At 39.9% G+C, this 27,816-nt stretch overlaps 1 protein-coding gene across 2 annotated transcripts; it reads right to left on the reverse strand.

The window, feature by feature from the left end:
* Positions 1–48: 48 nt before the first annotated feature.
* On the reverse strand, positions 49–27,816 carry LOC146629141 (lysosome membrane protein 2-like). Of its 2 annotated transcripts, XM_085359882.1 has the most exons (13): positions 27,355–27,816; positions 13,732–13,889; positions 11,766–11,913; positions 11,392–11,583; positions 11,153–11,244; positions 10,528–10,647; positions 6,994–7,172; positions 5,032–5,150; positions 4,855–4,928; positions 4,710–4,761; positions 3,675–3,827; positions 3,489–3,530; positions 49–3,177 (listed from the first exon to the last, which is right to left on the reverse strand). In XM_085359882.1, exons 1-13 carry the CDS (start codon positions 27,475–27,477, stop codon positions 3,067–3,069), a joined length of 1,563 nt encoding a protein of 520 aa, XP_085216008.1. In that variant the 5' UTR covers positions 27,478–27,816; the 3' UTR covers positions 49–3,066. The 2 variants fall into 2 exon arrangements, with proteins under 2 accessions (XP_085216008.1, XP_085216009.1); XM_085359883.1 differs by lacking the exon at positions 3,489–3,530 and having other exon boundaries at positions 27,355–27,815.

Raw genomic sequence — 27,816 nt, forward strand, 5'->3', positions numbered from 1 at the left:
AAAAAAGAAAGGAAATAAAAAGAGACAAACACCAGTCAACAAGACCTGTACTGAAACTACTTTTTATTTTTTGTATACAGAATAAAAACATTCAACATTTTCAAAACAAGTATGTGTTTTATGGCAGTAACAATACTTTCAGGAAACATCTACAATCAAAGTATGGCACTGCGTAGCTCAGCGAACAGTCCACGCATTGCTTTATGTGTTTTGGTTTTATCGACACAGCAAAATAATTTATTCTCTTTAGCCACAACTGTGTTTTTATACTGTATATTGTGTATTTTTCAAAGGGATTCAGATGAATCCTGTCTTTCATCTCCTTGTGAGTTTGTAACTCTTATATAAAACGCTGTGCACAAAGTTTCTAAAATGCAATCATTTTTTCCTTATTATAGTGTACGTGTTAAACACTTTACTAAAATCAAATGAATCCACTAATATCTGATATAGTCATTACGATTATCACAGTGCATATAAGCCTTTAATTAAAATGTTACATGAGCAGTAATAAAAGCCGGAATTCTGCAGCATTTTCCAGATCACATTATGACGGCACATTTTCATCACCAGCATCGAGTGAGAAAACTGTGACCCTGCACAACAACCTGCTAGTCAGGCAGAGAGTTTGCAAAGTGCAGTTTGACCCTACTGTTTGATATTAGAAATATCAAAAGGTTTTGTTATTTATTTAATTATTTTTTGGTAGCTGAAAGAAGAAGAAGGAAAAAAAGTCACGAGTAGATTTGTTGATATGGCACAGTGTTATGTTCACGCAACAAAAATCTTTAAAAGGAACAAGAAATCCAGTAACTTTAAAGACACTACTACAGCATCTAAAAGACATTTAAGTATATCACTTAGTCATAAACAGTTACACAGGGCAAAATACTGTCAACACATAAATTCTGTACTGTCTGAATCATGGTGTTACGACCCGGCTCAAAAGCCGCAACATAAAAAAGGAGACGAATACCAGAGTGTAGGTAAAAAGAGGTTTATCTTAAAATGGACTATCAGGTTGGCTAAAATTGCTGGTGCCACCAAGGCAAAGACTAGTGAGCTCCCTGGGAAGCTTGCCTCAGGTATGCTTTTATCCACACCTGATTAGGTGTGGCCAATTAGCACCAGCTGAACACACTGAGCAGATTCGAGGCTGCAGAGGGACGTAACAATGGTTTCAACCAAAGAAATCTGCCGTGGTTAAGGCTTTAGAGCTTTATAAATATTTATAAAGTTCTTACATGAAATGTCTTTAATTCAAACATTTCTACAATGACACATTTAAAAAACAACAACACAAAAAACCATAAAGCAAGGTTGGTCTTACTTTACAAATTAAAATTTCCAAAATATACAGTGTTTTGTCCGATACTCATCCCCATCACACGCTGAGAGGAATGTAAGCAGTTCGTCACTTCTTACACTGTATGTATTTACAAACAAATGCCATACTCTGAAGATTCTCAGGTATGCTGGTTTTGTTAGATATCCCTCTATGCGCCATGGATGAGCAGAAAATATTATGTGACATTTTTTTGTAACATGAAATGCAAATGAGACATAGTAACACTGATTTATCATCCGGTATATTGTGCTTTCTCCTGCTTTAATAACTGCTTTACAGCTTCTAAGATGAGACCCCCTGAGAGTGAAATATAACACCCCAAAAAATCATTAGTTTAAGGATTTCATCACATTGCTCCCCAAATGACTTCGGTGCGCTTGTACAAGTAATCATTCCAAAAATCTGAAGTCTAAAGCAAGACAAATGAGTTTAGCCATAATGAAAGGAAGTTAACTATGTATGGAGGACCAAGACTGCCAAATTAAGAAAAAAAAAATCATAATTATGATTTAAATGCACTGTTGTGCCAAACATATTTGCTTTTCCAAATGAACCTCTATAAACTGTGTGTGAAGCTGGATTTAAAAAAATATGTGTTTTTATAACATGCTTAGTGCTATATTGCGCCAGTACAGAATATGACATTACTGGACTGGTTGCTGCTAATAGACTTACATTAGCTTATGTTAGCTAACTAGTGACACTCAGTAACTCAGTGGACAACAAGGACACTTAAAACAGTCTAATAAAGACAGTCTGGGAAAAGCAGTCTCTTTGGCTGCAACAATGAATGTTTCGTTAAAAAACAAAAACAACCAGAATATAATGTCCACTTTCACTCTCCATTCCTTAAGCAGTGAGTGGTTCTTTGTTGTTTGGCTAGTTGGGACCAAAACAGGAAATCTACATGTAACCCCAACCCACTCAAAAAACACAAAAATGCCAACAGAGAGATGAAATTAAATCTGATTGTAGATAAACAGAATAATTATGACAAATGTAAATAATATGGGAGGTCGGCAGGGGGTCGCTGACCAGTTTCTGGCCCGAGTGTGACTGAGGTGTCAATCACAACAACTCTACTATGGAGCCATAGTACAAAGGTAAATAATACAAAAGCAAACACAATCATTTACAAATGCATTGTAAATAATGTAATAAATTCCATTAACCTTAATTTACTCATTTTTTTCCATGTCTTCTTAATTTTGGCAGTTTTGATCCTCCGTCATTTAAAGGGTGTGATTGTTTTAGAACAGGGGTCCCCAATCCCAGTCCACGAGGGCCGGTGTCCCTGCAGGTTTTAGATCTCACCCAGGGTCAACACACCTGAATCACATGATTAGTTCATTACCAGGCCTCTGGAGAACTTCAGGACATGTTGAGAAGGTAATTTATCCATTTAAATCAGCTGTGATCAATCAAGGACACATCTAAAAGCAGGGACACCGGCCCTCGCGGACTGGGATTGGGGACCCCTGTTTTAGAACCACCACAGAGCACACTCGTCATCTCTGCTTACTGGATGACTGTTTACAACTATTTTTACATAATTAGCAGCAGCTAGAAGAAGCCACTGTTGTGTTCTAAACACTGTTTGTCTGGGAATAGAGTTTAGCGCTCTCTAAGGAAACCTAAGAGCATATAATACAAGACATCTGAGACTAAAAACATATCCTCTTCACCTGAGCCCTCTATGACAGACCCCTTGCACATCCTCAAGCTTCCACGTTAGCCTTAGGTGTCAGACCAATGTAGGTTCCATTCTGGGGATCCTCCTTCTCTTTATCATTAACTGGAGAGTAAGCGGTGTCGTCTTCAGCGGACGACTGTAGAGGGACATTAAGGACATAAAGCAGCATTACAAACTAATCAGGTCTTATTACAATTTGTAAAGTTATACCTGTAATGGAAAGTGGTTGCTTCCCCTTAATCATGCCATCTCACAACAATTAAAAAGACAGGCAGTATTAATATGCAATGCATTAAGTGTACATTAGCAGAGTTATTTTAAGTCAGGTGAAACTGGTCTAGCTGTGCAATGAAAGATTAAATGAAAAAAGGCACTTAGGTGATAAATAATAACCAAAGTAAGACAAATGAATAAATAAAGCAGATAAAATAAAGCAGCAACACTTACAGCATAAAGAGGCTTGGTAAACACAATGCGCTTAACTTCATTCTTCCCAGGAACACACAGTGAGAAACACAAGCTCGGTGTTATTAGTGTGCAATTAAGCAACTCAATGAATTGTGCAAAAATTATGACTTATTAGGAGCAGGCAAATTGTAAGTTGTTAGGACTCAGCAAGAAGCAGTCTCATACCTTCTGTTTGCGAGCCCGGCACAGGACGATGACAAAGACCATGAGCAGAATAACACCCAGTCCCACAATGACGAGAGGGAAGTTGGACACCAAATTGCTAATCAGCAGAAGCTTCTTTAATCTCTCTGAAGACGCATCGTCAATTTCCACGCTCTGTTTATTCAGAGAGAGAGAGAGTAAAAGATCCATCAGAGGAAGAGGGGAATTCAGCTGAGCATACAGAAGATGAAGAAACCAATCAGTACTAATGCATCAAGGCTGAAAATGTGGGAAAATCTAGCCAGGCTTTGACTTTTGGGAACCAAATCTACTTTTGATTATGTTGGCCTTGTCTAAATCTCTTGAAAAGAAATCCTTTTGAGACTGGATACACAGCTGAGAGATACATGTTCAGTGGAAAACACCAAATTTGCTTGGCAATGCCTAATTTGAATCAGCTGGGCTTCTTCTTATCTTAACTGGAAATCTGCACTAGTTGCTGTAATATCACCAGAAAAACACAACTTAATTGTGTTACTAAGCACTGTGTTTAGTGCTTAATCAATGCAAAACCCATCTGTCTGTCTTTTTCTAACTGCTCAATCAGTGTGAGGGGAGGAGTCCCGAGGGAGGAACCCATGCAGGCAAGCAAACATGCAAACTCCACACAGAAGAGCCCCAGCAGGCTGGTGGATTCTAAAACAGGACATTCTTGCTGTGAGGCCCATGTGAAAAAACACAAAGCTGTGTCTTTAGGGAGGTTATCGGGCAGGACTATTTCCTGGCTGGGAGACAGTTACTACTTGGACTCTCTGCTCATCGCACCCTTGTGCCAGTTACATTAGTTCAGAGCCAGGTCGCTTGTTTCCAGCTGTTTTCTATCTTTGCTCCAAGTCACACTCAGCTCAGTAAAGCTAAGCTGGACCGACATAATCATCTAACTCTCAGTAACACGTGTCTTTTTCAAAATGTTGACATACTGTTTAATTTCTTTATTGCACCTCATAATAAGGATCTAGGAGTTTCCTGTGTTTCAGCATGTGTAATATCACTTACCTCATTGAGGAACATTACAGGAAATACTGTTTCATTCAGGGATCTAGTGGTCCTGTTAAAAGTGCAGCAAAAAATATGGTTGGTAATCAAAAACAGCACCTACACGCATACGTTTAAAACAACAACAGAAGTGTGTGTTACTCACGGGAATCCAGGGATTCGCTGCATCAAGATGTTCACCTGCGCTCTTTTGTGAGCGCGTACAATCACTCCAGTGGTCTGTCAGAAAATAATGCATATAAACATAGATACACTTCAGAACTCCACCACTAGGTGGCGTAGCAGTACATCTTAATGTTTGACCCTAAGCCTGAAGACTTACCGGGTTTAGGTCTAGAAAAGTTTGGTGATGCGTCCTTTCAGGTGACAGTCCTTCAATGGCAGCCACATATTTGTTATCTGCCAGGTAGAAATGAGGAAAGGAGGCAACCACTGGCGCACCTGAGAGAAGAAATGAAAAATGTTTAATAAGACTCGAGCTCCCGCACGCCTCTGCTGCAAGGCCATCATTTCACACTAAACTGACCCAATCTAGAAAAGGAGAAAGCCTCTTCTCTTCAAAAGAAGAGAGATCAGGATCTAGATCATGTTGTCCACTGCTTGGAAGGTTAGTGGCTCGAGCCCTGGCAGCTCCCATCTGCATGCCAAGACATCCTCGGGCAAAATTTTGAACCCTGAATTGAGCGTGACTGTCTCAATGCTATATAGATACGAGGCTTGTAGTATAAAGCACTTTGAGTGCTCAAGCAGAGTAGAAAAGTCACGTGCTGTTGTTCAGATCATGTTTTATGTCTCCTATGTAAAACCTTCGAACCTCTTTCACACGACTATGGCGAATCTACACACGTTAAGCAAAGCGCCACAAAGATGACATAACTGTTGCCATTAAAGCGGCAGCACAGAAAACATTTTAATGCCCCATTTCCTTCATGTTTGAAGTCTGATCTAATCAAGGCATGACAACAATAACAAAACAGATCAAAAGGCGAAGAAGGTGGTGAGATACGATCTGACAGGGACGCAACATGTTACTTGGGGTCCAAGAAAAACAAAAACAAACAATAAATCATCACAAATGGACAATAACCCCTGTTGTGTGAGCAATTAAAGGCGGCAGCTGATATCCAGATAAAATTTCTTGTTAGTCTTTCTGAGTTCCTTCCTTATATTGTCAATGGAGGACTTCACGTTCAAGCAAACACAAATGGTCCAACGGTGGAAAAACCATGTGTCCCCGCAGCAGCAGCGACAAAGCCAGACAGTTATGAGAGGAGGGGGGCAGTTAGAGGTGCTGATAAAGTGGGGCAGAGGTGAGAGTTTTCCTGCTCTCCTGTTTAGCAACAGACGTTTGACAAAAACATTGGACACACGCAGTCACCTGAGAGGCTGTTCACATGACAACTGGCAAGGTCAATGCGGGCGTGCTAACACACACACATACTGGTATACTTATAGAGGCCTTTATTTACTGCGCTTGTTCTTTAACTCCGGGCCATAAACACGCAATCAAATTTCTCTTTATGGCTAAACAACATTCAAAAATACTTTTACCTTTGAAGTGAACTGCAGTTGTTCCATTTGTTTTAGTGGACAACGAAAATCCTTTTGAGAACGCCAATCTGTGACGTCTGTTTTAATCTTTGGCACAGTTACATTATTCTGAAGCAAAGCACGGAGTTTTTCAAATGTATCGCTTCACAACAATAAAACCTTGACGTGAGAAAAAACAGGGCTCGACGTTCACTTGCTGGAATAACTCTGTGAAACTAGTTAGAAATGGCTGCATGCTGTGACAGAAAGGTGCAGTACGGGCCATCAACTGCATTGACCATGTAAAAAATTCCATATTTTTTACTTTAAATATGTAAAAGAAATGTTGAAACCACAAGTACTGTGATTTTACAGGATGGAAAGATGAGGCACAGCTGAGCTATGAACACTGAGGTAATGCCCGGTCATATTCAAGGGCAGAATCAGGTGACAGGGCTTACCGCCCACTCTGCTACTGGGTCAGTCATGTCAGATGACGCCTGAGGTGTGGGGAGAGCTGTGTCACATGGGTATTTTAGGGGGGTATTAGCATTACAAACAAAAGAAGGACTTTATTGATATCAGTGTAGTAGCCATTAGTATTTAATGGCTACTACATTGGACATTGAGTCTAAGCAAAGCTTTTGTGTCATTATTAAAGAAATTGGAGAAAAGAATAAAATGGGTTATGTTGGTGCTGAATCATGACCGATGCATGGAAAGTTTCTGAGAGAAACTGTGCTGCGTCGATTACCTTTCCGACAGGGGCTGACTTTAAGGACGCCAGTTCCCAGGCACTCCTTTGGGGTGACGCAGAAACCCTCATTGTCCGGGTTCTCCTCTTTGCTGGCCAGGACAGAGGGTGGAGGTGTGAAGCGGTAGGCTGGGATCCCTTTCACCTCGACGTCTTTCTCAAACTCCATGTAGATGGTCCTGGAGAATAAAGCGAACAGTCACATTGCACAAAAACAATTAACTTCACTCAGAGCACAGCATTTCATAGTGACACATGACTGCTGGAACTTTGCTGGAAATTCTCAGCATGATCGAGTGTGAATGCTGAATACTTCAAACTAATATTTTTAAGGACTGTACCTTTGGTGAGGAACTTCATAACAAGCAATGCGATCATGAGAAATGTTCTGTTATGTTATTTAAGAAAGACTGTTTGAACTAAGTAAAAGAAAAAAAACACTGCAGACTGACTTTCAGCAGAGACACAAAGAGGAAACCAGATGACTGACATTGATTTCAACAATATGCTAAAATCCTGCTGGGGCTCCTTCATCAGTAAATCTAGACTTGTAAGGGGAGCAGGGAAGACAAATAATATATTGTGGTGTTAACCTTCTGTTAGTACTGGGAGCAAAGACACTGTGAAATCTTTAAATGTGTGTGTGGTTTTTTCCCCAACATCCAAGAGAACTGAGAGCAGTTCATCCTTGCCCTGCATATCTGCAGCTTTGTCTTGTCGAGGGAATCCCAACCAGTCTTAGTGAGAACAAAGCACTCTATACAGTGTCTGCCAGCTGGTTGGGAGGGTGCAGCCCACCAATCGTGCAACAATACTGTACAGACCTTTCCCTTGACCTTCCTGGGAAAAGCCAAGTGAAAATCCTTGGCCTTATACTGCTAGGAATGAGAACTATTACAGTGTTACCATAGAAGAGCTCGACAGGGCAGTAGAAGGTCCTTAACCCATCAGCAGGACCAGTATCTGCTCCTTTGTGCACAGAGGAACGGGTTGCTACAAAATGACCTAGATTTTGAATGTCTTTGACCAAACATCAGAAACAGACTTCATGAGGGCAGTCTAAGGGCCTGAAATCCTCTAGTAGGCCCTGCGTTCATTGCCCAGCATTGTGGAGCCTGATTAGCATTTGCCATAGCATACCAGAATTGGCAGGTCTATCACATGAGATCTGTGCTTTTCACAGATCACAGCAGGTGGAGGCATATCCATGGAGGTACATACAAACATCTACTGACCAGGCAATGCCATTAGGTGTCGGGATGAATCCTTGGAGCCACCACTCTGGTGCAGTGGTTCCTGGGTTCTTCCTTGTGAAAGACAATGTCCGATCTCATGTGCAGAGACTATGGAGGCAGGTCTTGAAGGTTGAAGAATTTGTTACCACTGACTGGACCCCAAGCTCACCTGATCTAAATCCCACAGAAAACTTCTGTGAGATTATGTTTCCATCCTACGCACCTCAGATTGCACAGGAGGTCAGTGACGCCCAGGTTCAGATCTAGGAGGACATCCCCCAGGGCACCATCTGTCATCTCATTAGGAGCACGCCCCGATGTTGTCAGGCTACTACTAAGTAAACCTCTGAGTTGCTGCGTAGTTGTACATAAGCTGTACATAATTTCTTTGCTTTCATTTTTAGGGTGTCTTTAAACTCAGCGCTCTGTAGGGTTCTTGCTCGTACGTAACTTCACCAAAATGTATTTGCGATGCAATTTTGTTTGAGTGACCACTAAATACAGAATGAAGGCTTTGAAAAAGTGTCACAGGGCTGGTTAAATTAAAATGATATGAGAGAGTCTATTATTTCTGTCATTTAATATTCGTGTATTTTTGACTTTCTTTTTTCAACATTTTTTAAATGAAATAAAACCCTCTAATGAAGTCAGTAATGATGATGAGCAAAAGGATGGTGAAGCTGGTATTCGAACAATGACACATGTTACCAATTCTTTTTCTTTGTAGCTCAGCTGCCAGTTTCTGGACCGAGAGGCCACCACCCGTTTAGCTCACAGATGGGAATTCTGCTGCTATGCAGTCCCAGGTGTTCTCTTTTAACTAAACATGCGTTTTAAACACAAAGTTATGTTAAGCGAGTGACTTATACATAGGGCTGAGGATCTGTGTGAAAGGTCGTCATGTATTAATGGAGCACTTCCACTTCAAATGATTGTAGTAAGTACAATAAAGGGGGGAGGGGGCGTATTCCCTTTAGTCACAGTTACACAGACGCCATGATGACACAACCAGGCCAAGAACAAGTAGGTGAAAGTGCTTTGTAAATATTTGGTGCAAGGGTTTTTGACACACGTCCAATCAAAGTCAAAGGTGCAACCATTCCACTCTGACTTTCCAGATTGTTTCCACGCTCAACAACATGAGGAAGACGTCCGAAACAGCTTGTGCTCTCTAAAGGACAAACTCTTGCTATGAAGACTAGGGAAGCAGCACGTCTGTTTTGCAACAAACAAGGTTTGGGATTAAATTTGGTACTCGTTGCAATTCTCAGCAGTCGTCAAACTGTCTCTAAAGACATCCTGGAAATCCTGGAGGAACCATAATAAATTTCCCCAAAAGCATTAGTTGAGAACATTTCTCACAAACACTTCCAAGAGGAAATACTTGTCCTGTGCTTAGCACAAAGTAACACTTACCATCAATCATTAAAAGCATTTTCTTTCTCTCTCTCTCTCTCTCCTTATTTTCTGTTATTCCACAATTGTCCTTGCATTCCCTCTCTCACCCTGTCCCTGATGTTCCAGACGGAAACTCTCCTAATAAGGAAGCCTTTTCATGGTGTTTTCTGGAAAATGCCACTTAAGTGTTTCAAACAGTCCTCGTGCTTTAAGCAGAAAAGTCAACAGCAAAGAGAGGTCACCCACTGAGCTGTTAGTAAGTGATCAGGATGTTAAAATAACATACCATGTGATCCACAGGCTGTGGACATTATTTCCATACTAGATGTGAAAGCCTCCACACTGGTCTGCTTGTCATGTACCAGAAATAGAACATGCAATCCCCATGTAAAATGTCCTAAATGGGACACCAAGTGTAAACAGATAGGGGCACACAGGTCCCCATGGTAACCACATTACATGTGTTTTACTGAAAAACTCTTTAATTGAAATAACACTTTATTTTTACCACATGACTAATAAAATTAACGTCAAAGCTGATGCCCTTTCCCTCCTTTGCCAGCTACAGTAATTTTTAGCTATAGCCAAGCTCCAAGAGCAGGAAAATAAAGTCAAAACTGCAGTTCCTCTAATGGCCACTTGAGGTTCTCTCCAAAAATTAGCTTTTCCCCACAGACTTGTGATAAAAAAAGACCAACTTTACAGGAAAAAAAACATGGTCACAGAATGGAATTTTTTTTTAAAAAGGTCTGGGTTTTGCTATGTATATAGTAGCTAAAAACTAAACTAAACATTAGTACAGAAAAAATAAAAACTGGTGCACAAAACTTCACCACAGTGGATAAAATGTGGTTGGCATACCACCAAAAGGGCTGGAGTGCACTGTGGTGATGAACCGTACCTGCACAGGTCTGGAGTAAAGATGTGAATGCGCTCATCCTTGTCAAGCAGGGGGTGGAAAGCACTTCCATCTGATCCAACGATGCTGTTGCTATAGTTAGATCTCCAGAAAGTCAACTCCCTACAAAACAACCAAAAAAGGCTTTTGGAATGTGCAGGCTTGTATTTAAAATCGAAAAAAAGAAAAGAAAAAAGAAAACAAATCTCATTTTCAAAACAATCCCGTCCAGTGAAAACAAATTTATCGTTTTCATCTTAATAACCATAAATTGCAGTGGTACGTTTTGATGATCAAATGTGTTTTTATCTGAAAGTCACGGTTAAAAAAAAAACACCCAGGAGCACAAGCGTAATTAGAGGCTCCAGGGGACCTAAGACAATAAAACTGGATAAGAAGGTTCAGTAAAGGCCATTTTTAAGGCATCAGGATATCCTGCTCTGTGCTCTGTGTTAAGGGCAAAGATCAGGATGAAGGCAGGCAGACAGTATCTCTATTACTGCCAAAAAAAGTAGAAAAAAAAGGATTTCACAGGCTTGTTAATACAAAGGTTACCCAATAAAATTTCATCACTCTGGATGAAGACAGAGAGGGAGAGTGTGTTTGCGTGAGACTGTATCAGCACTACCTTTGGCCTTTCCATGTTTCGATCCGGCCATAATCCATGTAGTTCTGCTCTCCAGTGTGGTAGATAAATTCACCGTCGTTGCTTCCATTTTTCTAAATAAAAAAACAAACAAACATTCAAAACGTGTTTTTCAAATGTTATTTCTGGAGAAACAAAAAATCTTCAAGACTTCATGGAGGATCTGCTCTGACAACTTTCTTTTCATAGCTTTATATTACTTGTAAAGAGCTGTTACATGCCTTGTACATGAGTCCAAACACCGTCTCCACCTCAGGTTTGGTGCCAGCAACGCGAACCAGCAGAGGATCTTTGTAGCCCCAAAGCAGTTCATCCACAGTGCGTGTAGTGAACAGATCACTCTTGAGAGAGTTCATCCAGATTGAAACCATGGAGGCCTTCCAGAAACTATCTTTCACATTGTTCATGACAGCCTGGAGACAGGAACGGAAGCAGTTGTGAGGAAAAAAAATTTGAACTAATAATACGGGATAAGGTGGACAATGAGATGGAAATGAGGACACAATAAACAATGTTCAGTAACAAAGAGAACACAAAGTCCTCTTTAACCCACTTGGATTTCCACTTTCCTCTACTTTTTCAGTTCATGACTCACCCAGGCAGGGATGTTGACAGTGGTGATGTTATCCTCAGCTGGATCACCCACAGATTTCTCCCTCAGGAACACAAAGCTTTTCGTGTTATACGCCGAGACCATTTTGCCATTTTCCACCATACTTACGTTGTCCTTGTACCTGTACTCCCTGTGCAAACGCAGGAAAAGAGTGTCATTTAAAATCCCCAAACGCAGACCACATAAACGTAGCACTGCATTTGTATTTTAGCACAACATTGCAACCATTCATCCATCCCTGCATCCATTCTCTTCCACTTATCAGGGTCGTGGAGGGTACTGGAGCCTATTGTAGCTATCATAGGGCGAGAAGCGGGGAACACCCTGGACAGGTTGCCAGTGCGACGCAGGACTAACACTTATATTCACACCTATGGGCAATTTAGAATCCCCAGTTAACCTAAGTACATTAAGTGCATGTCTTTAGACAGTGGGAGAGAGACCCAGAGAGAACCCACACAGTTACAGGGAGAACATGCAAACTCCACATAGAAAGGCTCCAGACAGTTTGGGGAGTCAAACTCAGGACCTTCTTGCTGTGAAGCAACAGTTTTATCATTCATCGTATTGAAATTAACCAACCCAAAACTGTTAAAATGACATTCTAGGAATAGATTATCTTGATACGCAATGTTGGCTGTTGCAACGTTTCCGGTGCTTTAGCAGTTATCATCATTTAGGGCTTAATTGAGTGCAGGATTTTGATGACTAGTGATTAAAAACTAGCAACCCACACAAAAAAATTAAAAAGGCCTCCTGAGGAAAAGACAAGACGAAAGTAATATATCGCAAAGAGGAAGCAGAAAAGCAGAAGGCCACATGACACAGCCTGAGGGTTATGACCTGTGGCCCAGCCTAGAAAACCTAAGCAAAAATTCAACATGCACAGTATATGGCAACACAGTAGTAGTGGTATTATATATATTTAATATGTTTTATACTATCACAATTGCCAAATTTTACAGCATTAATAAACCATGTTTATAGCCAGAAAAAATAAGCCTTTATAGAAGTGCCTAAAAATCTGAATTCAAACTGTAGCCCTCCAGATGGCGATAGCTGTAATTGCAAAAAGATTTACAGTCCCAGATAAGACAAACCTCTATAAACACTTTCATGGTAAGGTTACGGACTCACACAATCATTTTGAATAATACAGAATACTAGGGGTGCAACGATACACAAAATTCACGGTTAGGTTAGGTACTTTGGTGTCACGGTTCGATATTTTTTCGATATAGAAAAAAAATGTTTACGCCTTTTTAATTTGTCATTTATTAAAATTATAAATATATATTTTAACTCAAAAGTACAGTTTTTAAATTTAATGTTGCTGAAACAACAAAGTAATAAAAAAAATTAATCTATCTGATCAAGAAATCACTCATCTTTGGAAAAGAGAGTTTATTACAGAGAAATGGCTCTTTCCAAATTAAAAGCTATACTATACGCTTCTTCTGGGGTATACTCTCAGCAGCATATTAAACATATCAGGTCCCCATAAGGAGAATCACGTGCTAACAGCTGTCTAACTCGGGTAAAGTTTGTAGCATGCGTGCTTGTTGTTTTTGTCTGCTTCCACTTGTCTTTGCACTAGAATGATGTCGGCGTAAATGTGCAGTCATATTCATTTTGTTCCCACTAGTGCTGTCAGCGTTAATCTGAAATGACGTTAACGCCACAACACGGAAAATCTCCGTTAGCGAAAAATCTCCGTTTTCAAAAATACCCGTGTACGTGTGGACGTAGCCTGAGTCAAAAAGGTACTTGTCATGTCCCCGTGGCTACATCCATCTTTTATTTACAGTCTCTACCCAGAGCACATTTACCAGATTGTGTGATTTCAGTGATTTCTTAGAAGACTTTTTTTTTTTACACTCACCATAAACATCTGTTTGCTAACATTCATGTCAACAAGAAGTTGACAAGTTCTGCTCCTGCTTCTTACCTGTACGTATAGGGTCCAATCTGTTTAACTTCTGGCTTTGTCCCTGCAAGAAACTCTTTTGGATTGGTCATATTGAAGAAGTAAAACTGCATGTAGACAGGAGGGGGAGGTTTTTTCCATGAGTCAAACACGCGGCTGCCCTCTACCAACACAATCTCCTGTTGAGACATAAGAAACACTTTTTAGTTGAAAACTCATCATCATATATAATTCAAACTCACAAATATGGTTGTGAAAAGCAAATCTTTTGGGAGTAATTAATATAAAAACGCTGACTGCACATTTTACATACTGCATTAAAACATTTTTCTATTCAATATGGAGTTTGACATCATTTTTTTTATGTGGTTTTCAGGTGATTTCCTGCACAAAGTGGAAACTTTTGCAACAGCCAACACATTTTGAACATGAAGTTTCCACAATGTGCTCCTAGTAAAAACAAATAGTAACAACAAATCATCCGTAGGGGGTCGTGGAGGGGAGATGCTGTCTGAGCGGCAAAAACAAGAACACTGACTGCACACATGAATGGTATGAGGGGAGGCCCTTCCACTGCTCCAATTGTTAGCGGTTGCCTGTGGCAACAGGCAGTTGGGGGAGAGCCGCTAACCGATCATGTGATGCAGAAAGCTGGATGCACACTGTTTATGCAGAACTCCAGCCTTAATGAACTGAGCCACATTCCTCAGTACTGAGCCCTTATGAGGCCCTGGAGGTGGAACACAGGCAACTATCCTGCTTCATTCTCACAGCAAACGTCATTGCCTGCGGACAACGATGCTCTGGCTGGTAGCAGGAACATTTTGAGATACTGGCAAAGAAAGAGGCAAAAAACTGAAGGCTCTGAGAGGATTAGCATTTCTTTCAAGAGAACATTAAGAGAAAATCTCACTCTGGCCTAATTGTGTCAGATTTATCTTAAGTTAATAGCTGGAGAAATAGGTCCAGAACTGCTCGATGCTTTAGGGGAATACTCACCCCTCTTACTCCTCCCCCCTCTTCCTCTGCGGTCCCCTCTACTTGATCAGAGACAAAGGTTTAGCTGAGTGGCCAAGGACAATAAAGCTGTCACCTTAGATTGAGGAAGGGAGAGCGTGGTCTTTCTGTGATCTTATTTCATGCTTTGAACAATCAATAGGGTAAACCTCCCAGCATGGCACTTAAAATACATGGAAAACAGGAACAGAAAAAACCCTCTTATCTCAGTATCTACCACTGCTTTCCTTACACCACTCCCCATATGAAAACACATGCAGCAGGTGATTACATAAATACACTTAAAGCTAGTGCTTTGATGTGCAGACATTCACATACATAGATGTGAACAACACTGGGCACAGCAAGAGGCCACAGTATTCATTAAGTCCTCCAGTCATGGTGCACAGGCTTTGTAGGCTCTAAATGGGTTTGCCTCAGTAGTGGTTAAAAGATTCAACAAAGCCAAACAAAGAACTGTAGACCAGCCCTGATATTATTTAAACCATCGAGACTATATCAGAATCAGAATCAGAATACTTTATTGATCCCTGGGGGAAATTATTTTTTGTTACAGTGCTCCATTTTAAACCAACATTAAGACAAGACAGACAATACGCTAACTAAGAATAGTACAATATATACATATATATACATACATACATACATAAGTCACTTATAAATAAATATTTGGAAAAGAAACATGTGTAGTTGTAGCAGCAAACAGTGTGTTAAGTGGATGCGTTGTACAGGGAGATGGCCACAGGCAGGAATGATTTCCTGTGTCGTTCAGTGGTGCTTTTCGGTAATCTCAGTCTCTCACTGAACGAGCTCCTGTGACTGACCAACATGTCATGGAGTGGGTGGGAGGTGTTATCCAACATTGTCTTTATCTTGGACAGCATCCGCCTCTCCGACACCACCTTGAGGGAGTCCAGCTCCATCCCCACAACATTGCTGGCCTTACGGATCAGTTTATTAAGTCTGTTGGCATCTGCGACCCTCAGCCTGCTCCCCCAGCATGCAACAGCATAGAGGATCGCACTGGCCACCACAGACTCATAGAAAATCCTCAGCATTTTCTGGCAGATGTTGAAGGACCTCAGTCGCCTCAAAAAATAGAGACGACTCTGGCCCTTCCTGTAAAGTGCTGTGGTGTTTTTAGCCCAGTCCAGTTTATTGTCAATGTGTACTCCAAGGTATTTATAGTCCTCCACAATGTCAACACTGACCCCCTGGATTGAAACAGGGGTCAAGTGTTTCCTGGTCTTCCTGAAGTCCACGATCAGTTCCTTGGTCTTTGCCACGTTGAGCTGCAGATGATTCTGCTCACACCACGTGACAAAGGAGTCGACCACAGCCCGGTACTCTGTCTCATCATCCCTGCTGATGCATCCAACCACCGCAGAGTCATCAGAAAACTTCTGAAGATGGCAGGTCTCTGTGCAGTATCAAGGTCCATTTAGTTTTCTATTGTCCATAAAACCCACTTGCAATCAAACTGCAGAAGTGAAGAATTATGGTTTGGCACAAACACAACCAAAGGATGGAAGTTTGACTTTGGGACAATCCTGCAACTTAAATCTTAGTATAATGATTTCAGTATATGTGTGTATACATATCTATATATTTTCTTCTGAATGGGTGGGCCAATCTGAGCAAAACTTTGCACAGTAGTGATGGGATTTCCAGCTCTTTTTAGAGAACCGGCTCTTTCGGCTTGGCTCACTAAAAAGAGCCGGCTCTTTCGGCTCTGAACCGGCTCTTCAGGTTGTTTTGTTGCTTTAATTAATTTATTAGTAACAATAATATAAAATTATGCACAAAAGGAATTACTAATGTAAAAAAAGAAAGTGGTTTTATTTATATATGTTTATATATAAATATATGCGGTGGCCCCTAGAGACAAAGCACGTACAAACTCCAGAAAGCACATACAAACTCCAAAACACATTTCTAGCATGAACTGAACTTCCAAAACAGAGCTACCTAGATCACTTAAATTACACAATTAAAAGCATGAAAGCATATGTGTATTGTTTGTGTATTTATACACAAGCATTCATATATAGTCAAATAATAAAAATAAAAAAAGTTCATTTACCTGTTATTACCACACACCAAATCCGGTCGTTGGTACTTGCTGGCTTGTGTAGCCACTAGGTAACAAACGCTCAACACTGTGCCCTAGCATCCTGGAGCACTTCTGTTGTCTTTTGTACGTGTTTTAGTTTTTATGTGCTTCTGAGTTTTTACGTGTTTTGGAGTTTTTACGTGTTTTTACGTGTTTTGGAGTTTGTACGTGCTTCAGGGTTTGTACGTGATTTGTCTGTAGGGGCCACCGTAAATATACTTTTATTTATTCACTCCACATAAAATGTAATAAATAAATCATATAATACAAAAATCAACTATTCACATTTCAACTTTTAACTATTTAAATTTTCAGCTTTTTCCTTTTACAAATTTAAAGTGAAACAACACAAAACACTGCAAACCACAACACAATTAAATATAAATTAAAATATGAAAACAAAAAGAACATGCACATTCTCTGTCATATAGGCTTGCATGAATAAACTTTCTGTATCCTTTATCATCCGCAACTGAAAATAGTTGTGGATGAGTACTATACCTTTCTAATGTGCTGTTGTTATCCCTGGCTCCCTCCTGCTCAGTGTTGCCAACTCCTCAGTAAGGAAAATCGCTATTGGTTGTCCTAAAAGTCGCTAGAAGTCGCTAAATGACGTCATCGCCTAATTTGCATAATTGGTCATGCTAATCTAATTGTAACCTATGTTGTTGGAGAGAGAAATAACATCGTGGAAGAGACATAAAGTGAGTAAAAAACGTCCTAAATGCATTTAGAGTTTATTTAGAACTACAAATTAAATTTCTTTTAGCAATTATTGTTTTTTTAATGTCACAATTCCAACCCTGCTCCTTTACCCGGGCCTGGACTGGCAAAAGTGACCCGAAATAAGCACTCTGGTGAAGTTACTTTGTGTGTGTGTGTTTATAAGTAGTTTTAAACCTTGTGATCCACAAAACAGCATATGAGTAAAAGAGTAAAAGAAGAACTGACTGTGTTACAGCACCCGCTGCTTGTTGAGAGTAAAAGCGATACACGTTTTCACGTCTTTTTTTAGCGACTTTTTTTTAAAAAAAGTATGAGTATGACCTTAGCGACTTTTTTTTAAAAAGTCGCGACTTTTAAAAAAAAAAGTCGCTAAGGTGTCTGAAAACTCGCTAAATATAGCGACAAAGTCGCTAAGTTGGCAACACTGCTCCTGCTCTGTTCCTGTGCTACTGAGTGTAACTACCGCCCCTCCCCCCTCTTCCCAGCGTAAAGCACAAGGCTCGCACGAGTGAAGCGGAAAAAAGTGCGAGCGGGTGAGAGAAAAAAAAAAAAAAAAAAAAACGGCTCGTGATAAGGAGCCGGCTGCTCTAACAGCCATTTCATTCGCTACCGACCCATCACTATTGCACAGACATCATCACACATACAGCAATTACTAACATCCATGCATTTTAAATTTATATTCATAAATTAAATTTAAATTATATTTTTGTATATATTAATTAATTTCATCATCCCACTGCGAATTCAATGTTACATTCACCGTTTACATTCATTTCACGTGTCACGTACATAGCTTTATACTCACAAATATTTCTATCCGGGACAGAATTTTGCAAACAAAATTTAGTGTTGAGCCAAAGCTCAACACTAAATATATCGAATTAAGAATTCAAAATAAAGCAGTGATCACAGGCGTAAAGCTTAAAGGGCGACAATTCATTCCAGTAAAGCTGAAGACATTTTTGATGACCGTGCAACACGTACCTCTAAATTTTATGTAAAACTTGTGGAAGGAAGCATCGTGGTGGTGCAGAATTAAATATTTATGTTTAAATTCTTAAGTGAAAGATTTTCCCCTCACACTGCAAAGAGGTTGACGAGGTTTACATGAGCATGACTAACAAGTTGGCCACAACATTTCCCTAAGTTAATATACAAATAAGCTTATTTTACTTGCAAGTTGTGCACCTTCACCAGCTTTATTAAGCAGGTTAACATTTTCAAAATAAAACCACTAAGCAAAAGAAAGTCCAGAGACGAGACAGTAGTCAGAAACTATAGTGAAGATGGTAATGATGGTGAAATTTCCTTTCAGGAATCAGTCATTTTTCATTATCACTTCACCAGTGGGTCACTTATACTGACCCTGGTTGACTCACATATGAGCTGAGAGACTGCCAGCCAGTTTCCCAATAAATCTTTCAACCTGAAAGAGGCTTAGCACACAAAGAGAGTCTACTGCTGGGAGGGTATCCATGGGAAGAGACCCTTCATGCTGGTGCAATGTGGAAAAGGCAGTAACTTGACACAGCTGAAATATATCATATTGCCAAACTAGCAGATAACTGAGTATGTCTCCATGTGAGTTAAATGCTTGTGTCACTCCCACAGATACATTCTTCTTTCCAGTTTCCACTTAAAAATGAAACTTGATATCTTCTCCAGCCATTTTATTAACAAACATCTATCTACTTGCTTGAACAAGTGAAGAAGAATTCTTTTATGAAACATGGTGTACTTTGCAAAACTTTCATTTCTTGTTTTAACAGGACTTGATATGAATTAATGTGACCATTAAAGCCACAACAATGATCATATATAGCAACTCCTGGGTAAATTCCAGAGTGTTCATCTGGGAAAATGCAAACATTTTCATTTTGAGCTTGAACACTTACATATGAACATGTGTTTACATAAACAATCCGGTCCAAAACCGGATTAATTAATTTTAATTTGTTTAATTTGTTTCCAAAACCCCGCAGTCAGGACATGCTATATTGTATTTAGATAGAAGCTAGCGAGCTAACTTCCTGTTAACTTCTAACTCCGTTAAATGTCATAAATTCCGTTTTCATGGATGCCTGGATGTTAAACTCAATTGTTACACCTGGTAGAGCAGAACGCTGATCATTTTATTAAAGATGAAAGACTTTAGACTGTTTTTCAACTCTCAGTAATGCCACAGTGATCGTTTGATATATGGACCTGCAGCGGAGTTCAGGCCCAGACACGGCTAGTGACGTCAGACTGAACAACCGGATAAGTTATAAAAATTACTGCTCCAACCTCTACACATATTTCATCTTAGCAAACCATAGTTGATTTGGACATCTACTTTATGCAAGACACAAAGACATTTTTTCAACTACTTTTTACAGACAGATTACTTCACTTTCAGTCCAGTAATGCCAGAGGGTAAGAAGCTCACTTGAGTTATGTCACCTCGATACATCTTTTATATATATATATAAATCTTGCTTTAAGTTTGTATCTGTCTTGTGTGAAACTTGTATGAAAAGCATACAGTCAAACAAACAAACAAACAGATATTGCAGACATAAACAAAAAGGCTAATCCAAAAGAAGAAGCCACTGCTCCAAAACTGCCAAAAATACCCCCGATAAAGATTTCCTGTTCTTGAGAAATGTCCTTGGGTATGACGAAACTGTTTGGTCATGCACAACCCCAACCCAAGCGAAGTTTACAAGTTTACAAGAAAAATATCACATTACTTTACAGAAAAAAATACTTCACACTTCACTAAATACTTTTTTTCTTATGCAGGCTAAAATATGGGTATATAAGTGGAAGCTACAAACCATGAACCAGAGAGATGAAGCTTGTTGTAAACGGGTCTTTCAAATGGAAACTAATCTGAACTCTAAAGATTGTAACCAAAGACTAGGGTTGTCAAAATGCTATCATCTCAAGCTTAGTATTGATATTGATAACGAATACTGATCTGTGCAAATGTTTGTAGGAATAACCTCTGTTACCTCATGTGCTTCTGGTTAATTTGCATCACATTTTTGTTGCAGATTAAATATTTTTAAGGTAGACTTCTACCCTTTCTATCTGGCTGCTGGTAGAGTTTTCTTAACTTTAATCAGGAACTTTAAGACAACGATATCACATTTAAGACAAATAACTATTTATATTATATACGGACAGGACCATTAACATTTGCTGCCTACTTCTCTCCCAGTTTAATAGAGTGGTTTTATTTTTCATCATTTCTGCTCGCTGCTATATTAATGATAAATAATAGCTAATGTTTATGATGCTTCACCAAGTTTTTTTTGCTGCTCTTCATGTATTTATCTGCTAGCGAAAGCGAGGGCTGTGCCCCTGCTTGTCTGGTTGTGGTTGTCAAGTTATGTGTCAGATAAAGGAGGTGATGATGACACTGTTGGCATCAATATTGCTGGAAATGACTGGTGCATCAGTAATTGTTTTTAGTATCAATTAATATCTGAGTAGCAACATTATGTTATGTGTGTTGACCTTGTACCTTGTTAACCAGCATACTCTGCAACTTCTCTGTTTGGAAAACATGCTTGATAGAGCACAATCACAAAACTCAGCTGATCCAAGCAGAGTTGTGCACTGTGTAAAGGAGTAACCCAAATTGTATTCTGACAATAAAACAAGAATATTTAAACTATAGTACACACTACAAGTAGGGCTGCCACGATTAGTCGACTAGTCACGATTACGTCGACTATCAAAATCGTCGACGACTGATTTAATAGTCGATGCGTCGTTTGAAGCTTTGTAAGATCACAAAAGACGCAGGAATGAGTAGTAGGATTTAAGAGTGTAATAACGGACTGAAACAGAAGATGGCAGCACTGCATGTACAAGGATGCCAGCTGCCGTTAAACCCCGAAGAAGAAGAAGAAGCTGTGTCCCAGAATTCATAGCGCAGCCCTGCTCAGTTTCCAACAATGGCAGCAGCTAGTTAGTTTTAATATTACCCTTATTATTCTTTCTGGGTCACAAAATAAACGTTTAACATATTTTCAGGCGAGAATGTAGCTGTGTAAACCTCAAATATCTGCTCAGTTTATCAGGACACCACATATTTTCAAAATCGCTCCGACGCCTGTTACCCCACTAGCTCGTTAGCGAGCCGGGGGCAAGGCTCACTAGCGCCGTGAGAACACCGGACTCGGTGCAAATCGTTTTCAAACCCACCGCCGTCTTTCGCTACTCAGGTTAAACATATATAAGTCACTTAGATAACTTAAAAATGTTATTGTTTGGCTTTTTTTAGTATTTTATTTATTCCTGAGTAAATTGGTTTGGCTGAGATTAAAGTTATAGTTTTTGCACAGCTGAATAAACGTCAAGCAGACAAATGATTATCAGAAGTGTGAGATGCTCGAGAATTTACTCCGGTGTCCCGTTATATTTTAGATAGCAAGGAGTTTATTAAACTTCACTGAAACAATCTGCAAATTCCATTAAAATTTAATAAACTATCATCTTGTCTTTATTTTTAGTTACCACATACCTTAAACACTTAAAGCTGTAAGCTAATGATAGTTATATAAGAGCAGATGCTGCTGGTGCAATAAGCTGTACGCTTTACGTCCAATGGATGATGATCTGATTAGTCGACTAATCGCAAAAATAATCGGTGACTAGTCGACTATCAAAATAATCGTTTGTGGCAGCCCTAACTACAAGGCATGTAGTAGGACCCCCAGACCCCCCTCTTCAGAATAACGGTAACCACCAACCCTCCACCTTGTCTCTTGACCTCAATAACTTAATGGCCTGTATGTTCTTGTTTTGTTCTGGACTAGAAACTGACTGTACTTGAGTTTTACTAATGGGCATTAAAGTACCTAAACCTCTTTTAGAAAGAGCTACTGTGCAATCCACTTACATAGAGATTTTCTTAAGGCTCCAGACTTTGAGTCAAAAGTATATTTATCACTGTAAGTGACGTGCTACTGATTAATATAAATGTCACATAATTGTGTTATTTAGCGACTAAAGACTATTCTGTTACAGACGACTAAAAATTCTGACAACTTTCTTGTTCAAGCGTGAAAATAATTTAATGACATTAATCAGTTCTGTGACATCTGTGATCAAAATATACTAACTGCAGAAGCTCATCTTCAGCTCATTACCTTTTTGTTTTTTTCTCCATTTTCAGAATCAGAATCAGAAAGGGTTTTATTGCCAAATGTTGAGCGGGTTTACAAAATTAGGAAATTGCTGCGGTGCTTCAGTGCAAACATACTGTTTCCACACCAAGCCTAACGGTCAAAGAAAATGAAAATTTTCACATCATCAATAGAAAGTCTTGCATATGGTTGTCGACCTCTAAAGTCTGCGAAGAATAATCTGATACCTGTTATGAAGTCTTGATATGAAAACAAGCATGAAGGTGTGCCATATGAGAATACTGACTGTGGGCCAATGGGTCTTTCATGTCCGCACTATTATTAAGGAAAAGTGAACCTTTTGGGAAAGCTCCACTACTTTCTACCATCTGAAATGTTGGAAATCATCGAAATGTCTGGACCTCAGTGACTAAAGATATGATGAACATTACTACAAATGTTTTCAATGTTGGGCAGATGCTGGATCAAACATTGATCGCAAAACTGTTGCATTCAATGCACCCGTCCAATTTGATAAGTTTCTGACCCATTTTTAAGCTTATGCAGCAAGACTAAGCGCTTCAGTTAGCTTTAATTAATTAAAACATTTAGAAATCAATGATCCTTGTTCAATGTACTACGAAACACAATGGCTAAAAAAACAAGAGTTAAAGGAAGTGAAAACAGTAGCTATTCTACATGTTGAGAATGCAAACTTTCTTTTGAAGATGCACAGATGGCACTGTTCTTGGCCAATACAGATTATTTTTAAACGCATGACCTGCTAATTCTGATTTTCTTTTCTAGGAACTATGACTGGCAGCTGAATAAGCATAAATTCACTGAATAAGCATAAATTCACTGAATGCACGACGCCCTGACAGTGTGTTTATTTGTAGTTGTGTCCCTCTGACCTTTTCACCTTTGGTTCTCAAGATAATCCATCTGAGAATCCTCTAAACCCACAAAACTCTTGAAACGGGATGACTTGACTGGGGTCTGTGTGGGTGACAATTTTGATGTTAACATTGCTCTAAGTATGAGTTTCCCATAAGCAACAGTAAAAAAGCATTAGGGCTACCATGATTAGTCGACTAGTCACGATTACGTCGACTGTCAAAATCGTCGACGCGTCGTTTAAAGCTTTGTAAGATCCCAAAAGACGCAGGAATGAGTAGTAGGATTTAAGAGTGTAATAACAGACTGAAACAGAAGATGGCAGCACTGCATGTACAAGGATGCCAGCTGCCCTTAAACCCCGAAGAAGAAGAAGTAGCTCTGTCCCAGAATTCATAGCGCAGCCCAGCTCAGTTTCCAACAATGGCTGTATCCCAATTCAGGGTCTGCAGCCTTAAAGTACGCAGCCTCAACGATCCTCAAGGGCCGCGTACTCAAAGACCGCTAAGGCCGGAAGTGCGAGGCTTGTGAAATGGGACGGTCTAGCCTCTGTTGCGCTGTCCAGGTTGCCTAGCAACCATGATACTAACAACTGGAAACATGTCATACAGCTTTGTTTGACAGAAATGAAGGAGAAAATCTTTTGTTCATTTGTTTGTTTGTTTCTACATGAGCTTTGATCATTCTCTGTAAGATTAAGCTCAGCTATTGAACGCTGTATATTTTAAAGTAAAGGCTATAAAACCAAGTTAGTACAAACGTCACTAATGTCACATAACTTTGCCGACATGTGGCCAACAGTAATGTTTTAATGTTCGTCGTTATTAAACATTTGCACATAAATAAGTGACATAATATTCAGTACTTACTTAAAGTTTACTCTTCGGGCGCCCCTCATCCACCGTTTTTTTTCGGCAAAATTATCCACACCCACCGCCGCGCTATGCATTCTGGGCCATGAAGTCTACACTGCCACAGCCTTAAAATTCGGGGAAATGAAGGACGCATTTCAGGGCCGCATTTCGAGCAGCCTTTGAATTGGGATAGCCTTCGGCGCGCTGCTGTGACGTAATCGGCCTTGAAATGCGTACTTTAAGGCTGCAGACCCTGAATTGGGATACAGCCAATGGCGGCAGCTAGTTAGTTTTAATAATACTCTTATTATTCTTTCTGGGTCACAAAATAAACTTTTAACATATTTTTAGGCGAGAATGTAGCTGTGTAAGCCTCAAATATCTGCTCAGTTTATCAAGACACCACATATTTTCAAAAGTGCTCTGACGTTTTCGGAGACGTCTGTTACCCACTAGCTCGATAGCTAGCCGGGGGCAAGGCTCACTAGAGCCCGTGAGAACACCGGACTCGGTGCAAATCGTTTTCAAACCCACCGCCGTCTTTCGCTACTCAGGTTAAACATATATAAGTCACTTAGATAACTTAAAAATGTTATTGTTTGGCTTTTTTTTTGTATTTTATTTGTTCCTGAGTAAATCGGTTTGGCTGAGATCAAAGTTATATTTTTTACACAGCTGAATAAACGTCAAGCAGACAGCTGATTATCAGAAGTGTGAGATGCTCGAGAATATACTCCAGTGTCCCATTATATTTTAGATAGCAAGGAGTTTATTAAACTTCACAGGAACCCACAAACACAGGTGGAAAACGTCCTCTCAGCACTGACAACACATACACTGCATTTATAGAAAGTTCTATAAATAAGTAAATTAATTATGTAACACTTCCCCCCATGGATATGTCTCCCCAGACCATAACTATCCCACCACCAAACTAGAGATGCTGAATGTTCTGTGCAGCTTCTCCTCCTTCTCACATGTACTGAAGGTGAACCTGCTCTCAACTGTGGAAATCAGACAGTACCAGTGATGGACCTGCCAATTCTGGTAATGATCAGGCACCACAGTGCCAGGTGGTGAGCACAGGACCCACTAAAAGGACCCACCTTCATAAAGTCTGTTGCTGATTGTTTTGTCAGAGACAGTCACACCAGTGGCCTGCTGGTGGTCATATTGTAGGTAATCTGGCAGTGCTGAAACTGTCCCTCCTTGCACGAAGGAGCAGATACTGGTCCTGCTGATGGGTTAAGGACCTTCCAGCTTATCTACAGTAACAGCCTGTCTCCTGGAATCGCCTACTCCTAATGCTCTTGAGAGTGTGCTGGGAGACACAGCAAACCTTCTGGCAATGGTACGTATTGATGTGCCATCCTGGAGGAGTTTGACTAGCTGTGCAACATCTGTAGGGTCATCATATCACCTCAAGCTACCAGTAGTGACACTGACTCTAGCCAAATGCCAAAGTAGTGAAAAAACTGTCAGAAAAGATGAGGAGGTAAATGTCTGTTTCCTCCACGTGTGAAACCATTCCTGTTTTGGAGGTTGTCTCATTGTTACCCCTCTAGTGCATCTGTTGTTAATTTCATGAACACCAAAGCAGCTGAAACTGATTAACAACCCCCTTTGCTACTTAACTGATTGCTATACTCTGACTTAAACATTTTCCTTTAACTTTTTTGACCAGCGTAAACTGTAGTTAGCATAGTTAGATTAGCTAATATCAGAACCAACTCCATGAATTCCACATTTGTCACTGCCATGACAAACAAAGTAGGAAGATTTAACATTAAAAACAGAATGCTAAAAATGATACCGGGAACTACAAAAGGTATTCATTATTATTTTTCCACATATTACTAATTTAATCTTTAATATCCCCACTAAGGGCATTAATCATCACTGGCAACAGTCGTTGATGGCCAAAGGTGGGACTGATTTTACTCGGCAAACACACAAAGGCGGATAGTAAAACTTTGTAGGCCAGTCCACAGCACATAACTAATTCTGAAGAATTAGCGCCATGACGTCCATTAGCTTTGCATGGCAGTTCCATATTAGCATATTAATTGCAAGTTATCCAAACTTGCTCTATCTTACCCATTGCACTGGTGTGGGATGTTGAAACAGAGTTTACACAGCTAATATTTTAGTTTAGAGTGGCTGCGGCATCTTAACTTGTTACACTTAATTTAAAGTCAATGAAAAGTTATGTTGTTACGTTTGAGTTGACTTCTTATCTTGTGTGGACAAGAAAGTAACTTGTTTGCACAAGAGGAGTGACTTCTTGGGACAAGATATACATATCACAATATAAGAGATCAATAGGAATTTCTTTAGATCAGTCATTTCCTAGGAAGAAGTATTTATAGTCATGTGTGTGCTCATGGAACTGGGACTGAGGCTATGTAACTGTAGAGAAGAGAAAGTGCTGATTGCATAGTACAGGCTACTTAACCCATAACAGCCCATTTTTGGCCCATCCCCCTCCACCTCACGCGGCCACTCCTTCTGAGACACATAGCCCATCACTGTCTGTTTGAACAGTCGCTGAACAACTATTTTACTCTTGTTTCTATTCAGCGCAATCCACTTAGGTTTCTGATGTGGATAAATAAAACATTACTTTATTTTAATGACCAATAAAACAATGAATGCAATAAAACCAACAGGAAAAAACAGCTCATGTTGAAAAGTGTGAAGAGAATTGGAGGGTATGCAAATGAGTAAGGGTCTCACACACAGGCACACAGACAATGGCATCATTTTAGTGTTCATCATTCTCAACACTCTCCTTGTAAACAATTAGCCCATTCACAGGGGGGAAAATGCACGTCATCACTCATTCAAGCAGCCATGCATGCACGTGAGCTTTAAAAGGTAGAAGAATATAACGGTGTGTGTGTTTTCCCTTTACCTTTTTCAGGCGGTTGTTCATTAATGTGCGGAAAACTTGCCCTGCAAACAAGCCAATCCCAACCGCGAGCAGGACGGCGCAGGTGATCCCAACCACGTAAATGGTACACGATCTCCGTGTCATGTTGGCAAGTGGCAGGAAGAGAGAGATGCGAGCGGGACTCTTGAAGGATGAATGGATGGATGGATGGATGGACACTTTAATGTCCCCACGTTTCCCCACTGCAGACACAGAATTTTTTCCCCTCTTTGGCTTACTGAAAAAAGTTGCAGAAAAGTTTCTTCACGGCTATATCTCAAAGGTGCTGAGCGTTTAGTTTTCCAAAATTACAGAGAGCTGCGAGGAAGTTTTTTGTGACTTGCTGGTGATAGTGAAAGTTTTATTTATTGACTACCACGAGGTCCCCATTCCTCTCAGTCGGTCTGAAGCGGCGACCTTAAAATAAAACATGTGCCACGAGTA

Source organism: Diplotaxodon limnothrissa, linkage group LG7 (genome assembly GCF_057381915.1).
Source record: "Diplotaxodon limnothrissa isolate DT_005_m linkage group LG7, D_limnothrissa_male_GT1.1, whole genome shotgun sequence".
NCBI lineage: Eukaryota > Metazoa > Chordata > Actinopteri > Cichliformes > Cichlidae > Diplotaxodon > Diplotaxodon limnothrissa.